Raw genomic sequence first — 15,385 nt, forward strand, 5'->3', positions numbered from 1 at the left:
CTGATTCTTCCTAGTGCCTGGAGCCCTGCAAAGAATCTTGGGACTTGAAGAAAAACCACTGCCAAAGTTTCTGTGAGGTATGTGAGCCCAGAGGCGCTCTTTCGCACTTGGTTCTGGCTGCCTCATTCGTTTGTATTACTAGAGGTGTGAGCTTTAAGGAGACAGCTGACTAACAGGCCTCATGTAACCATAGTAAGTTTGTAATTTTTTTTTTTTTTCTGATTTATCTCTGCCTGATGCTTTAAGCTGTGATCTGGACATACTGACATAACTTCTCTGAGAAGGTGCCATTAATTCTCTTCCCTAAGTTGCTATTTCTATCGTATGCCCTTCTTTGCTGGCTATATGTAAGAAAAAGAGTGTCTTTTAAAACATGTGTGAAAATCCATGTGCAGAGATGCTGGAAAGAACTTCTTATATTTGTGTTTTTTAAAAGAAAAATTGTTTAGGAACAACTATATTGTGGACACTTAATTCAATTAGTATCAAAATTACTTCAATTAGTATCAAAATGTGCAATGTCATGAACAAATCAGAAACAAATAAAACTATTTCTGCAGAGTGTTTCACAATAACTTTGTGTATAAACCAAACCTCCACCGATTAAACTATTGCAAAAGAAGGCGATAGTTTTGTTGTACTTAAAACATGGCTTTTACTGAATTTGTAGAAGTCAGTTGTTTCAGGGTTTAGTATGTAGTGAAAACATCTCAAAAGAAGGTTGCTTTGTTATAATTAAAGTAGTATAAACATGCATCCTTAATCATATCAGTGATTTGAATAAAGATTTATAAAGATTTTCAACACTGTATAAAAAAAAAAAAATTATCTTAACTAATACACTGATTAAACATTTCCCTCATCACTGAAGAATTTCTGGTATAAGAACATAGGCTTTGTTTACATTATTCTAAACAACATAAACATATAGGTATAATTTCAACTAAAAAACATTTCCTATATACAAATAACTGTAAATAGGGTTTACTACCTACCTATTTTCTTTTGTTAGTGTTATGTTTCACATCAAAAATGMTTATTGTAAGCTTTAAACAGAAATCAACTACTGCGTCCTCATATACAAAACTCTAGGGTAGTGTAATAAATAGTTTAAATGGGTCTAATTTATTTCACCCCAGTATATCACTTCTCACTCTGCCTGTGTGTTTCCAGAGATGGATGTAAATATGTATAAATTTAGTTTAAAAGAAAAACATTTGTAGAACAGTGTTCTATTGTACTTAAAAACAGTGAGCATCCCTCTTTGATTAGTGTTTTGTGGTTGAAGCTAAATTTAGAACTTCAAAGAGCATCACATTTAGCAGCTAACTGAAAAATGAGCTGTGAAATAGGGTGAGGGAGAGAAGCCTTGAGGATGTATTATGCCTCAGGGAGCTGTAAAGTTTTTAATTAAGTAGCTGCAAATTTGTGATGTTTTAGGATTTGAAATTAGCTTCACACACATGCGTATGCACACACACATATGCAAGCACGCAAGGGGCCATTCTTCTTAAACTCATCTATGCTCAATATTATTTGAATTAAAATTTGGTAGTTCTCCCTTAAAAAAAAAAATTGGAAGCAATAATTTAGTTTCAGATTTTTCATTGCTCCTGCTTTGGAARTAATTTCTTATCTACTGAATCAGTCTGCTAAAGGTAAAGGAACATTACATGTAAAGAAAAGAAAGGGAGATTATATCTGAATAACATGTAGCAGAAAATTGTGGTTCCAGTTCTGCCACTAAATGAAAGAGACACAGATTTTCATTTAGTTAATGCAAGAGATCTATGCATGGTAAGTTAATTTGGTTTTGTTACTTAGCTAAGACTTGCTCACATCCACCTGCTGCTTAAAATGTGTATCAAATGCCACCCCCAGCCTCTGTGCCTCATTCCCATCCTCTCCCTTGSACCAGCACTGTTGCTTATCTCTATTTATTATTTGAAGTTACTGAAATTTAGCAGACTTTTTTCTTTAGGGMTGGTTTCCTGCAGCTTAGCTGCTTGTCTGGCTGACAAGCAAGGGGGTAAGGSCCTATGAGGGAACAGCTGGTGTTTACATCTGGGGATGGTGAGGTCAGTAGGAGAGGAAGCAGGACTGCCCATATTGGCACGAGTAGCCTTTAGATTGGGCCACCCAGCTGCATCCTTTGGAGTCTGGTTCAAAAATGTTGAGCTGTTGAAGGAAAAGGTGGGAGAAGTAACCTCTGCACTGCTGGGCCACTGACTTTGCAGTATAAGCTCAATGTGGATGTACTCAGGACCAGCAAAAGAGGTCAACAATCTCTGTCATTTTGCCAAAATATGAGAATACTATAAATGAGAAAGTAAARCATTTGAATATGGAAGAAAACTGTAAACTTGCAGAAGCTGTAGGAATACTTAGATGGAGGTAGGTTAGAATCCTGTGTAGGCTTAGATATCTATAAATCAGATTCTTCAGAGAGGAGAGTTTTTGATTCTCCTAAAATAGAATGAAAAGTTACAGATAATCCAAGTTACATAGRTTACAAAAGCACCAATTATTTTGAGAGAATTTCTTTTGCCTTTTTTTTTGCAGCAACATAGAGTATCGGCTAAAACAGATGAAATTCCTGTTCTCCTCAGTGTCTCTCTCCTCTCTCCAGTGTTCTCCTTTGTGTCTTAGATRCTATTATTTTTTCACATAGCTTTAAATGAACGTTGTGAAACTTGCTACGCATGAGCATGAGTACTACACATACGCTTTAAAATATCTATGCTTTAAAGTAGTCCCTCTAGGACCTAATTTCTCAGAGAAGTAGTATTTACTTTGGCCTTGAAACAATATATTTAATTCCTATTTTAATTTGCATTTCATTTTCTATCAATCATTTTATCAGAAATATGTTCCAGTTCCATAAAGAATTGGCAAAAACATTGGCAAGAACTTAGATGCTTAGATGCTTAGCATCTTTAGCAGCTTAGATGCTGCTAAATCCTGTCTATGCAGTTCAAACAGGATAATGAGGCAAGACTTAGCTCGTTTATCTAGAATGGCATTACATCAGATATTGTGGGTAAAGTGTCATGAGGAAAAAGGGAGGAATGTGGGGTAGTCCAAAAAAAGGACTGTCTGACCATTGTTTCCCCTTTGTGTTGGGAATGTTTTTAATCTGTTGTTGAGCAACTTTGTAGCCAGGCAATGTGAGGAAAACAAGAGAAAGCTGGCAAATATAAAGAACCTTATTCCATAAAAGATGGTGGTCTTACTTGAGAGAATTCATCATTCTGTGCTTGGAATGCTTGTTTAAAAGTGACCTGAATACTTCAGGGATAGTCTTGCGAAAGCTGAAAATCTGAATTTTACTTTAGGAGGTCTTGGAAAATGTTCAACTTTTTTTTTTCTTTTCCTGCTGAAAACTTTGTACAATTCTTTTGTTTCCCCTTTAGCCTCTTTTTCCCAAGAAGAATTATGAATGCCTAACTAGCTGTGAATTCCTTAAGTACGTCCTGTCTGTGAAGCAAGGGGATTGCCCAGCACCTGAGAAGGCCAGTGGTTTTGCAGCTGCCTGTGTTGAAAGCTGTGAAGCTGATAGTGAATGTTCTGGAGTGAAGAAATGCTGTTCCAATGGATGTGGACATACATGCCAAGTTCCAAAAAATCTGTACAAAGGTAGAGATTATTAATAGATACTCATACTGGTCTAACATCTTCAGACTATAAAAAAGTCTCCTGGAAAACCAGGTTTTTCATTTCATAGAATTTTGTATGTATGATGAGATGAAGAAAGAGAAGACTTTAAGGATATATCTGGGCATAGAAAGATAAAGAAAAATGTAGCCTGAACTGCTGAAAACTGTTTCTTTTTTTCACTTATGAAGTCCCTGTCTAGAAATCTGTGGAACATAGACATGTGGCTGTTGTGAATCTTCTTAAGAAGAACAAACTTTTCAGTTTAAGTGAAATTCCAGGAAAGCATTTAAAGATAAATGATACATGTTATATTAATCACAAATAAACTTTATGATTATGAGTCAAGTAGGTAGGACTACGAAACAGTATCTTGAAGATAATCCCCTTAGAGATCCAAAGAATGCAGTATATTTGGAATTGGTGTTCTTAACGACCCAAAATCAAAATAAGGAAAAATGGTTTTATATCCACATATATCCACAGATATATTACTTAACTACTTAAATTCTAAGGCATCATGGCTTTCTCAAAAGATTTTTTTTTGCTTTGATTTGAATCCTCAAATTCCATTAAAAAAAAAAAAACCCCTTTCATTGCCATCCATCAGCCATGCATTGTTTCTTAAGGAATGATTTGTGCTTAGAAAAAGGGCAGATTTTAATTTGTTAGCATTTAAACAAATTGGTACATGGGAATATTCTGAAAATGTGCTTCTAACACAGAATAATTACCATATGTAAAAGGCATTTTCTTATTCAGGGGAGTTGGAATGTTTAGTTAGAAATCATTTCAAGGTTTTTAGTTATGAAAAATAAATACTAGTCAGCTATACCTCTGAGAGCATGGTCTCTCTCTTCAGAGCCTAATCAGCAGAATGGTGATCTCAGCTTCAGTCTTAGGTCTGAATCTAGACTTAGTTCAATCTGGGAAGCTCCTGTTATTTGCAGCCTTAGAATCACTGGGGATTAATATGTTTGAGTGGTCAGAAGTATTGTCCTCAACTGAGGATATAAAGCTGATGATAACAGTTGAAACAAAACAGTCTATCATGATTTTGTTCAAGTGTACCTTTGATAACAGTAAACAGCTGGTCTATTTTGAAACTAAGATGATCAGGCAGTACTGTGGTCCATATTCCCAACATAGAAAAGAAATCCATTTGTTCCAGGGGACTTCAGACTTAATCCCTTTGAAACTTTTAAGATATTTGTACTCTTATCATCCATACTGCCTGTTAAACTGAAGATTATTAAGATTGATTATAGAGTTATTTCTGTTCTCTCCTTGAGAAAAAATGTTCAGAGAGATAAATTCAGCATTCTTATTGCATGGGTAATTATTTACACGGTCAGGGTCCATGCCACAGTTATGAAACAAGATTCTGCATTCCTGCAAATATAACATCTGCAGAAAGGATATATATATATATATATATATATATATATATAAAACTAAGAAGAGCTACAGAGAAGAGGGGCAAATGTGTACAAGATATGGCACATTGTATAACTGTATACAGACAAATCCATTATTTGTTCAGACTAATGACATAGTAATATAGCTAACCTCTTGTTCTGACATCTTATCATCTGACATCTGACATCTCTGTCTTCAGGAGGTGCTTGCTTATAAAAGCATGTATGTGTTGCAGAGGAAGGGTAGAATGAATGCAGTCTTCATAGCTGATGAATTCAGCTAAATAGCCTCTTCAACCTGTCCTTCTGCAAGAAAGGACAAGTGGAAGCTGAGCAGACTTACTTTTCATTTCCTCCAGGGGTAAATGACCTTCCTGAAACTAAGGAAGAGCAAACTCGGCAAGCACGAGGAAGATCTACTGAATAACTTTAGTACTTCCTCTTATCATTGTGACAGCACTCACAGCTAGAAAATGAACTCAGATTGAATCTAAGAGTCTGCATAAGTTGTGGTAGTTTCATCTTTGATGTAGCTCTGGAGGTTCAAGTTAAATCAGCAGATACAAAATGCCCATCTGATATAAATGTATATGCCCTCTAGTAATGGCTGTTAAAGCCCAGTCCTGAAAGTATATTAATGTGAGTAAACTTGCACCAATCCAATACTGGATTAACTGTACTTCTTATCTTAATTGCTTCTTGACTTGCACTTGGTTTAATCTTCAAATTCTTTGTGTCTTTTTATTTTTTGTCAAGGAGTTTGTCAAGGAGTATTACTAATCAATTACATAGTCTTCAGACTTTTCCCTTTGCTGGAAGTATAAGATGTTCTCTCCTGCACTTGTCATCTGCCTCATCCATCTGCTTTACATTGTCTCAAATTGTAAAGGACTTTGACAAATAACTGTCCTTTTCACATGATCTACCTCTTTTTATTTTTTTTTTCCTCAGAGGCAAATAACCTGACATAATGATGTTAGAAGTAACAGTAAGTGCCTAAAGTGAATTTGATACTTTATGGATGGAAATGGAGCATATCCCTGCTTAGAATTAAAACAGAACAAAAAACAAAATCAGAAAAAAAAAGGAGGARAAGAAAGTGATGCAAAATGAATGATGAGGTTCACTTTGTCTGATGTGTATACACTGCCCCTAAGGACTTGGACACATATCTTTTTCCACATTCAGGTGGTGATTGTTGAAGAAATTACCCATCACCGCTTTCCTATTCAAAAGTTAGTGGAATCTCTGATGCGATGATACTCCTACTTGAGTGAAGTATCCAGAACCCCTTTTTAATAAAGCTTTAGGCTTCATACTACCTAGCCATTTTGTCTGAAGTGGTTTRGGGAGCAATCCATAAAGCAGATCTGGTCAAGAAGTAAAATATAGTAAAGAGAAGGTTGTGGCATTTAAGCGTATGATGGTATGGTAATGGCATAATAGGATCCCTAGAGCTAAAATGGTCATCCAAAGATTTTTATTTAATTCATTTTATACTAAAAGAAAAAAAATGCATTTTTTTGTGTGTTAAAATGCAGTTTTTGCAGTTTCTAAGTTGTACATCTCTGAGTTTTTGAACAGTCTTTAAATAAACTGTCTTTATTATCACATGGATGCCCTTTACTGTTCAAACTGTCTGACTAATATCCTATACTGTCTGAAATCCTTCCATGAAAACTCCTTGAGTTTCTGGGATTGCTCCCTACATGTCCTTATGATGAGCCAACATGCATGCATTTTTGCAGAGAAGCGTGCGTTGTTTAAAAGTGATTTGAATTTTTCACTTAAACACTGCTGACTTCAGAGGACTAATTTGTYCAACCATGATGAAAGGACTGACCATTTATGTAATGAAAAGCACATTGAAGAGTGATTGGATCCACACATCTGGATATGAAATTGATGGTGCTTGTTCTACAAAAGTATTCTAAAATGCACTTGYGCTGCGCCTTAGTTGCTGTTGAGATGCATCTGCACACAATTACATAACACCAGAGAGGCTGAGTTACTTGCAATCAAGTGAATCCAACTGCCTCTAATGCAAAGCAGATGGAAGTTTTCTTAACATACAGATTGTAGGCTTATTGTACATCATAATTAAAGAAGGATTTTCAATTGTATAAATTTTGAACTGACATGATCAGTGAGGCTCATTAGATTAAGAATGCTGGGCATTGAATGATATCCAGAATTTAAACTGATGTGGTAACAAGATTTAAGCACTGGATTTTCCTTGGGTTGATTTTAGATTTGTTTCAACAGCTGCAGTATTGATTTTTATTTACTTGCAGCTAATTTTATAACCAGATTTAGGAGAAAATCTTGTAAAATGTGAAAGCAATTTGTTGATCTAAGGAAATAGCTGTACTGCAGTCAACTGTGATAGACTATGCAGAAGCATTTAAATTACAATTTATGGCACCAATGCATGCAGTTTAACTCATGTAGAGCCACACTGAAGTGACAAAAGACTTAAAATGTGCATGATAATCTGATAAAGAGAGAGATATGTCAACATAATTTTATATATGGCATATACTAAAAGTTACAAAATGCTGCACAATTAAATATCTGTYTCTAATGTCTACCTAATATCTAATGTTAGAAATGTATGTAATACTTGATTTGCTGATTTAATGAAAAGATGCCAAATTTAAAGAATTTCTCTCCAACCTAGAAAACTTTTTAAAAAGATGATGTTGTTAGAAGTAGAAGCAACAGAAATAACTGTCCTTCAATACAGCCCTGAGGGATTACTGTGAACTTTCAGAAAGACATCTTTGTCTCTGAAATGCACATTTGATATAATGGAAGATGATTTGGTATTACCTTTCCTAGATCTTTAGGGAAGAATGGAAATTGGCAGCTCATACAACATAGATGCATGTGAGTCAATATCATACGGCTGTGGAGAAGACAAACAACATACATTATATTAGAATCCTGTAACATATGTGAAATAATCCTGCTGTTGTAGTCAACACAAAGGAGTTCAGCTGGAGTGTATGTCTAGTTTTAGGCATGCCCCTGGAGAAGGGCTGTGGACTAGCAGGAAAATTTCCACAGGAGAATTTAAAGAATACTCCGAGTCTCTGACTTAAAAGGAAAATGAAGTGTGCTGATATTATTAAACTGTAGAAGAAAGAACTGAGAGACATGGTAACAGTCTTCAATTATAGAAAAGGCTGCTTCAGAGGTGAAGGACCCATGACCATAGGGGATAGTATTGACTTCCAGATGCAGCAAAATAGATTGAGGTAAGCAATAGGGAAAGGTTTTCAATGGTAAGGATAGAGAAGCAGTGGAACAAGTTCTTAAGTAAATCTGTACTCCCATCATTGGTTATGTTAATCATAAATTAGATGAATATCTGAATTACACAGATAGAGATGTGTCTTGGGGTCAGTTAGAGTCCACATAATCAAAGCATGTTTGGAAACTATTCTTGATTGGATAACTTTTACTTTAGAAGTTTCAGATTCAGATATGTTGCTTGAGTTTTTAAGTAAGGTGAAGGAATCATTCTGAAGATATTATTTTTACAACGAACTTTTTATTGATAGAGATTGTCATCTGTGAACATTTCCATAATCATCCCACTCATTTACCCTCTCTTTTCTTCTGATTGACCAGCCTTTTCCCTTTTCCCTTTTCCCTTTTCCCTTTTCCCTTTTCCCTTTTCCTTTTTCCTTTTTCCTTTTTGCTTTTTGCTTTTTGCTTTTTGCTTTTTTCCATTTTCTTTTTTCCTTTTTTCCTTTTTTTTCTTTTTCCTTTTCCCCCTTTTCCCTTTCTCCCTTTTTCCTTTTTTTTCCTTTTCCTCTGTCTCCATATGGCTTCATCTTGTTTTGTAAATTATTCAGATTTTTTTTTCGTGTTCCTATTGCAGGTGTCCCACTGAAACCCCGGAAAGAATTAAAATTCATAGAACTTCAGTCTGGAGACCTGGAGGTGAAGTGGTCTTCAAAATTCAATATTTCCATTGAGCCTGTGATCTATGTTGTTCAGAGGAGATGGAATCAAGGGATCCATCCTAGTGAGGACGATGCTACTAACTGGCAAACTGTGGCACAGGTCAGTTTTTTGTAAAAAGATAAGGGTCGTGAGCTTCCAAACAATGACCTGAAGGTCCCCTTCAGAGGAGAGTTAGAACATAAGACTTCTCTATAAGTAATGACARACACAACTAGAATCCATATCTCACAGGTCTTACTCCTGTGTTCCATGAGTTTTTTTCAAGACTGATCTAGTAGAAATGAGCTTCAATATTTTCTTTTTTTTTTAGCTATAGAAGTGGGAAATGCTTTTGATATTACAGAAAACAACAGTATTAGAAAAAAAGAGTTAGTATGAATATATGAGAAAGAAGTAAATATTTCTTCTTTCTTCTGCCCCAAAATAAGAATATTCAGAGATTTGTTTTTTTTCAAAATGAGCTAAGTGTTATGGATATATATCTATAGGACTCTCTAGTGGATACGTGATGTAAATAACTCTAAAGAGTGATACTTTCTTGTAAGCACATACATATGAGATATATTAAGATGGGAATTCAAAAGAAAGGCTTTCTAAAAGCCATGTTGATCTTGAAAAATGTAGAATTAGATACAGGGAACAGGGATTTAGTACAGAGTTCCTCTATTAAAGGAAGCACTTGAGTGACACAAACCTTTTGAAGTCAATGGGACTCATGCATAGCTTCCAAGGCATGTATTGGGTCTTATCAAAAAGATAAGAAAATTGATGAAAGGGCCATTTAATTTTAAGAATTAAAAAAAGGAGAAAAAAATACCAAGACCTTTATTGTTTGTAAGGTAGCTTTTTCAGATGTTGCCCTCCTAATTTAGAAAAGCCCGTGATGTCATGCTCTTATCACTCAGTGCAATGCAGGCTGAAAATGTAAGATTCATGAGCAAATGCTTCTTAATGAGAAGCAGCCAACAGAGCATAAATTTTCACTTAGTTCCTTCCCAGTTTCAATCTGTTTTTTAACATGATGACAGTCCACCTGGATGGCAGAGTTCCAGTCGTTTATCTTAACTGTTTCACCCTCATCCCTGCTGACAAGAAAAGCAAAACGTTGATTTTGAAAAGATCTGCAAAATGTCATTACAGCTAGGGAAAAAAAAATGTTGGGTAGGATAAGTAGAACCATCCACAAAACACAGGGAAGAGTTCAGATTCTGTGACAAATTGTGTTCATGCTTGGTTCAGATTGGGCAGAAAGAAGCTATCTTAAAATAATGTTAGGCTTGTGAAACAGAGCACTCAACACTGTAATTTGGCATTACAGGGGACTGTCACTATGTTAGAATCTTGCCCAGAAAATGTCGTGAGTAGTAGAGCCCTCATGAAAGCAAACTTGTGCAAGCCTAGGGACAAGTGCACCCATTCAAACCTAATCAAGTTGCAGTGACTTCTAGTCACCGTCAGCTGAAATACAGGTTTTAATCTATATGTTCTCCATATTCATCAAAAAAACTCCTGCCACAGCTACTAGAATAACAAGTAGAAAATAATATGCCAAATCTGTTTTTTTTCCTTGCTGTGATTGTGCCATATACATGTGCTAGACCACAGATGCACAACTATTCTAGTTGGATGATGCAGAGCAAAGGAGCACAAAGCTGYTCTGCTCTCATCCCACAAACAGAACTCATGCACGTTTCTGGAAGTGTGGACTACACTGTATGTAGACTACACTTTATACACAGCATATGCAGATGTACAGCATATACCTTCTTGCAGGGGGTCTGCAGGAGAAATGTTTCTAGAAATAGTTTCCATACAAGAATGACAAGAATCCTGACAGCTACCTTTCCTGAGGGTCGGTCTGTCACATGCAAGCAGAAGAGGCTGCTTTAATCACTATGGCAGGAGAAGCCTGCTCCAGCTGGCATCTTTCTGAGAACCTCCCTGTCCCTTCTGCATCACAACAGATACATGTTTGATTGTGTGATAGTCCCCACTGGAGATGTCAGTTCAGAACAAGCTGCCTGACTGCCCTTGCGAACGTCGCACACCCTATGGGACAGTCAGKCTGGACACTCTTGAGGAGTGATGGTAGATAAGAATTTGTCTCTACAGAGGAGTGTGCAGATGACAGTTTATTTTGCAATAGCAGCAGTAAGGATGGATGTTCAATTTGACTAAAGTAACTATGTGCACAGCCTGTAAGCTTTCCTTATTCTATATAGTGGAGAATTTTACACGTATGCTTCCAAGACACGGATGTATGAGAACTGGAAAAAGTTCAGTCGTTCAGCTGAGAACTTCTGGGWTATCACAGAACAGGAGAGATGGTGCCGGCTCTTTCATTACTCTGCTTGTAACTTAAGCTACAGTGCATGTACAGAGCAGATGTGATCAAGAACACTGCCGGCAAGGGTATGAATTTCTGTATGCCTATATCCATATTCAGTGCAATTATACAAGGTTGTTGTTTTCATCTTCTTATGAAAGAATTCACATTTTGTCAGAGTTCCTCATCCAAAATTTTCTTTTTATTCATTATTCAAGAAGAAATGGGGCTATAGTTTTGAAGAACTATATTTTAAAGGATTTAATTTAAAAAAAAAAAMACAAAAAACAAAATTTCTGTTTTTCATTGCATGAGGTCTTACCATGAGTGAATTTGCTAATATGTTTTCAAGTCTCATATAATGATTCCATACTGCTCTTGACTCAGTCATTATATAAAGCTGTAGCCCTGTGAAAGTTCATGGGGCCTTGATCTCACTGAATTTTGGGATGATGCTAAAGATAGACACATTGTCAAGTGTTTTTGTCTGAAGACTTGCTTGTTATAATATTTTGATCAAAAGAATTGAAGGTAAGTAGTTAGGTAGTGAGAAACAGTGAGAACTAACTGAAATGAACTTTAAAAATTCAACTTACCCTTAAGCTAACTAAGCTAACTAAAGAAGAAGAGGCATACTGTGAAGGTGTTGGAACTGCCACCTTAGGCTAAAAAGAGAAAAATGGAATTCTGAGTGGGGAAGGAATGTGAGGAGCAGCAGTATGTGAGGTCTCAAACTCCACACAACATACCAGCAAGAATGTGGTCTCTGGTGCATGAAAGGCATTCTTTTACATATACACGTACATCAGGTATCTTAGTTTCCCTATATTTTTCATGTTGCCATATGAAGAGCTTAAATACAGGATACTATCTACAAATTGTGCTCTGAAAATGTCACTGCTGGGTAGCTAGAACACCTCCGTGAAGTTCTTTCTGTCTTACTTTGCTCATCAGCTTCTAGTTTCTTACAGAAATTGAAAACAGCAGTGAGCAGAAATTGTACTTTGGCAAGTACTTGGGATCACCGCAAGTAATACTGAATGCAATATGTGGATGGTGATTGAAGTTAGGGAAAGCAGAGCTTGTCACCACTTTTTTTGAAGAGATTGCRTGTTTGGTCAGTTATGATGATCAGTTTTGTTTGTAAAATATATCTGGATATACACAAGGCATTTTAATTAGATTAATTTGTTATATTGATTAAATAATAGTGTTAATCCAGTCAATATCACAGCTAAAATAATCTGAATACTAGATAATTGAAAAATAATTGTAAATACAGAAYCAACAACAAATGAATAAATTTTTGGGGAGTTGTACTAAAACTGATTCTTGATATTGTTCCTTCTGTATTTGACAGTGATTTGGCTGCTTCCAGAAGGCTATAWTCAGTCCTGGTGTTCGTACCTTATAAAAAAATAAGAAACAGTGCAGGAGAGCCATATATAGAAGATAAAGGGGAAAATGGTAGAGAAAAGCTGAGAACGAGAGAGCATAAAGTACTGAAAGGGTTCAGAGTGCATCTATCCTAATTCTGTATTTCTGTGCTTAAAGTACTACCAAGGAAGCTGAAAATTGAACTTAAGACACTGGCAGTCTGAGTGAGTGTTGCTGGAGTGGAAGATGTCTCCTGAGATTTGAGAAAAGGCTGCTGTACAGAAGAGTTGTTAAAGCTATGAATGTAACWTTGACATAGGTACTAAAGATCTGAAGAGAGCTCACATTCACTACCTGAGGGTTACTATTTCCTATGAACCAGAARAGGCAGCTTCTCGCAATGCTGCATTTTGTGAAGCCTCTTTGGAGCCCTGACTTTCTTTTTTCAAAATGCATAGAAGTGAGTTCTCTTACTTGAGGCAGCACCTGATCAGCTGGGCACTATGGAGTGGTAATGGTTGTGCTGTTGGAAAAAATGATTTGTGAATTTAACACCTCAGTAGTTTTCTAAAGGCTGCTTTTCCAAGTTAAATTTGAAGTCCAATAGAGACCTGTGATGCACTGTAACATTTGTTGGTTACATGTTTTTCTTCACAACTGCAAAGACATTGCAGTTCAGATTGACAGWCAGAGTAGGGCAATATAGTTACATAGAATCCTAGAATCCTAGAATGCTTAAGGTTGGAAGGGACCTCAGAGGTCATCTAGTCCAACCTCCCTGCACATGCAGGTTCACCTACAGCATGTGGCACAGGGCTGCATCCAGGAGGTTTTGGAAGATGAAGAAGGAAACTCCACAACCTCCCTGGGCAGCCTGTTCCAGGGCTCTGGCACCCWCACTGTCAAAAAGTGTTTTCTCAAGTTCCTGTGGAACTTTTGGTGCCTCAGCTTGTGGCCGTTTCCTGTAGTCCTATTGCTGGCCACCACTGAAAAGAGGCCGCCCCCTCCTCCTCACTGCCTCCCTTGAGGTATCTACCTTGCCTACACTTAATTGGCTTCTGCATATGTAATTAAATGAATCCTCGACCTCTCAGTATGACTAAACAGCCTTGCGTGGGAGATGGCACAAGTAACCAGGCCAGATCCTGAGAATAAGCATGACATTTTCCCCAACAGACTACAGACGAGCGGCTTCATCTGTCGGACATCAGGGCGAGCCGGTGGTACCAGTTCCGGGTGGCAGCTGTGAACGTGCATGGGACGAGAGGCTTTACGGCGCCCAGCAAGCACTTCCGCTCCTCCAAAGGTTGGTGCTTGTTCCCACCTTTAGGTCACTCATGTGGAATGCAACCTGGTCTGCTTATTTAGGGGCAGAAGGTCTTCAGCAGTTGCATTTTTGAGAGGTAGTTCTGCTGTCAGGTTTAGGAATAGTGTGGGATTAATTTGCAGGCAGGACACAARGCTTAAAGATACCATTCTCTTGAAGATACCATTATTAAAAAGAAGAGTCTCATGAATGGACTTCTTTTTGAACTTTTTGAACTTTTCTTTTTAAATGTTTAAAACTTTTTCAGCACCATTGACATCAGAATTGAAGTTCTGACAACATGACATAGCAAATGTGAGAGCTTTCAACACATGTTGTGAGAATCCTGTGACATAGGAATTGTTGTGGCTGTGTTTAGTTTCACAAGAGATATATTCTGGTGCTAAAATAAATTTGCAAATGGTACTGAGAGTCATGGGGGGAGTGGGAACACGAAGTGGATCACTATTTCTKTCAAGTGGTTGGACTTGTCTTTGACACACTTGATAGAAGCTAGCTACAGTATTCCCAGTTGACTCTCAGACATAATGTAGGAATTAGTGGAGGCTAAGAATCATCCCCAACAGTCTCTATGTGGCCACCCAATAATAAAGCTAATTATAGGAGCATAGCCAAATCATGCTGACTAGTTGACTTTAATGCCGAAGAATATGGCCTGGCACTGTTTATTAATGCAGGCAGAGTCTCTAATAGATAGATTTCTTTGTTCTGGCAGTGACAGAATCTTTACMTTTTTACAATGCACACTTTCTCTCTTTTTGCTGGCACAGCTATCTTGTAGTATAGGCAGTAGTCATGCTGAGTTGTCATGCTAGTTTGTAGCTTGTTTGGTCATATTCAATCCTGGAAAAAATACACTATAGATGCAGTTATGTGGGTGTGCAGGTGCTTCTGCTGGTGTGGTTTAATTGCCTACTGAATATGTTCAGTATGTGTTCAGATGCACAGCTTTTGGTGCTACAACCAGACTGCTGGAAACATTCATTAGCATCCTATTATAGTTGTTACCACAAACCTTTTAAGGTATCAAAGAAGTCTTTTCAGAATTTATTGTACTTAGGCAACATGCTGTTTTGGTCACATTGAAGATACAGTACCTTCAGGATATGTTGAGCTTACTACAGGCACTCAGCAGGAAGCAGTAACTTTCTCTCTGCTTTTTGCATGAATTGAACAGTAGCAGATAGCATTGTGTTGCTGAAAGTGGCACCAACTTTTCCCGAACCTCAGAATATATTTAAGGTTTTTTTTKTTGTTGTTGTTTTTTGAGTTACCAGCCATTCTGTTTGGARTTAGTAATAATAACAA

At 36.9% G+C, this 15,385-nt stretch overlaps 1 protein-coding gene across 1 annotated transcript in view; it reads left to right on the forward strand.

Moving 5' to 3' along the window:
- ANOS1 (anosmin 1) overlaps positions 1-15,385 on the forward strand; it is a 119,870-nt gene that overhangs the window by 65,111 nt on the left and 39,374 nt on the right. Inside the window, exons 3-6 of the mRNA XM_026047175.1 lie at positions 15-77; positions 3,414-3,636; positions 8,962-9,146; positions 13,927-14,056. Of these exons, the coding sequence (XP_025902960.1) occupies positions 15-77; positions 3,414-3,636; positions 8,962-9,146; positions 13,927-14,056 (601 nt within the window). The remainder of the gene's footprint in view (positions 1-14; positions 78-3,413; positions 3,637-8,961; positions 9,147-13,926; positions 14,057-15,385) is intronic.

The sequence above is a fragment of the Nothoprocta perdicaria genome, unplaced genomic scaffold, assembly GCF_003342845.1.
Source record: "Nothoprocta perdicaria isolate Ctin4 unplaced genomic scaffold, notPer1 scaffold_109, whole genome shotgun sequence".
NCBI classification, from domain to species: Eukaryota; Metazoa; Chordata; class Aves; order Tinamiformes; family Tinamidae; genus Nothoprocta; species Nothoprocta perdicaria.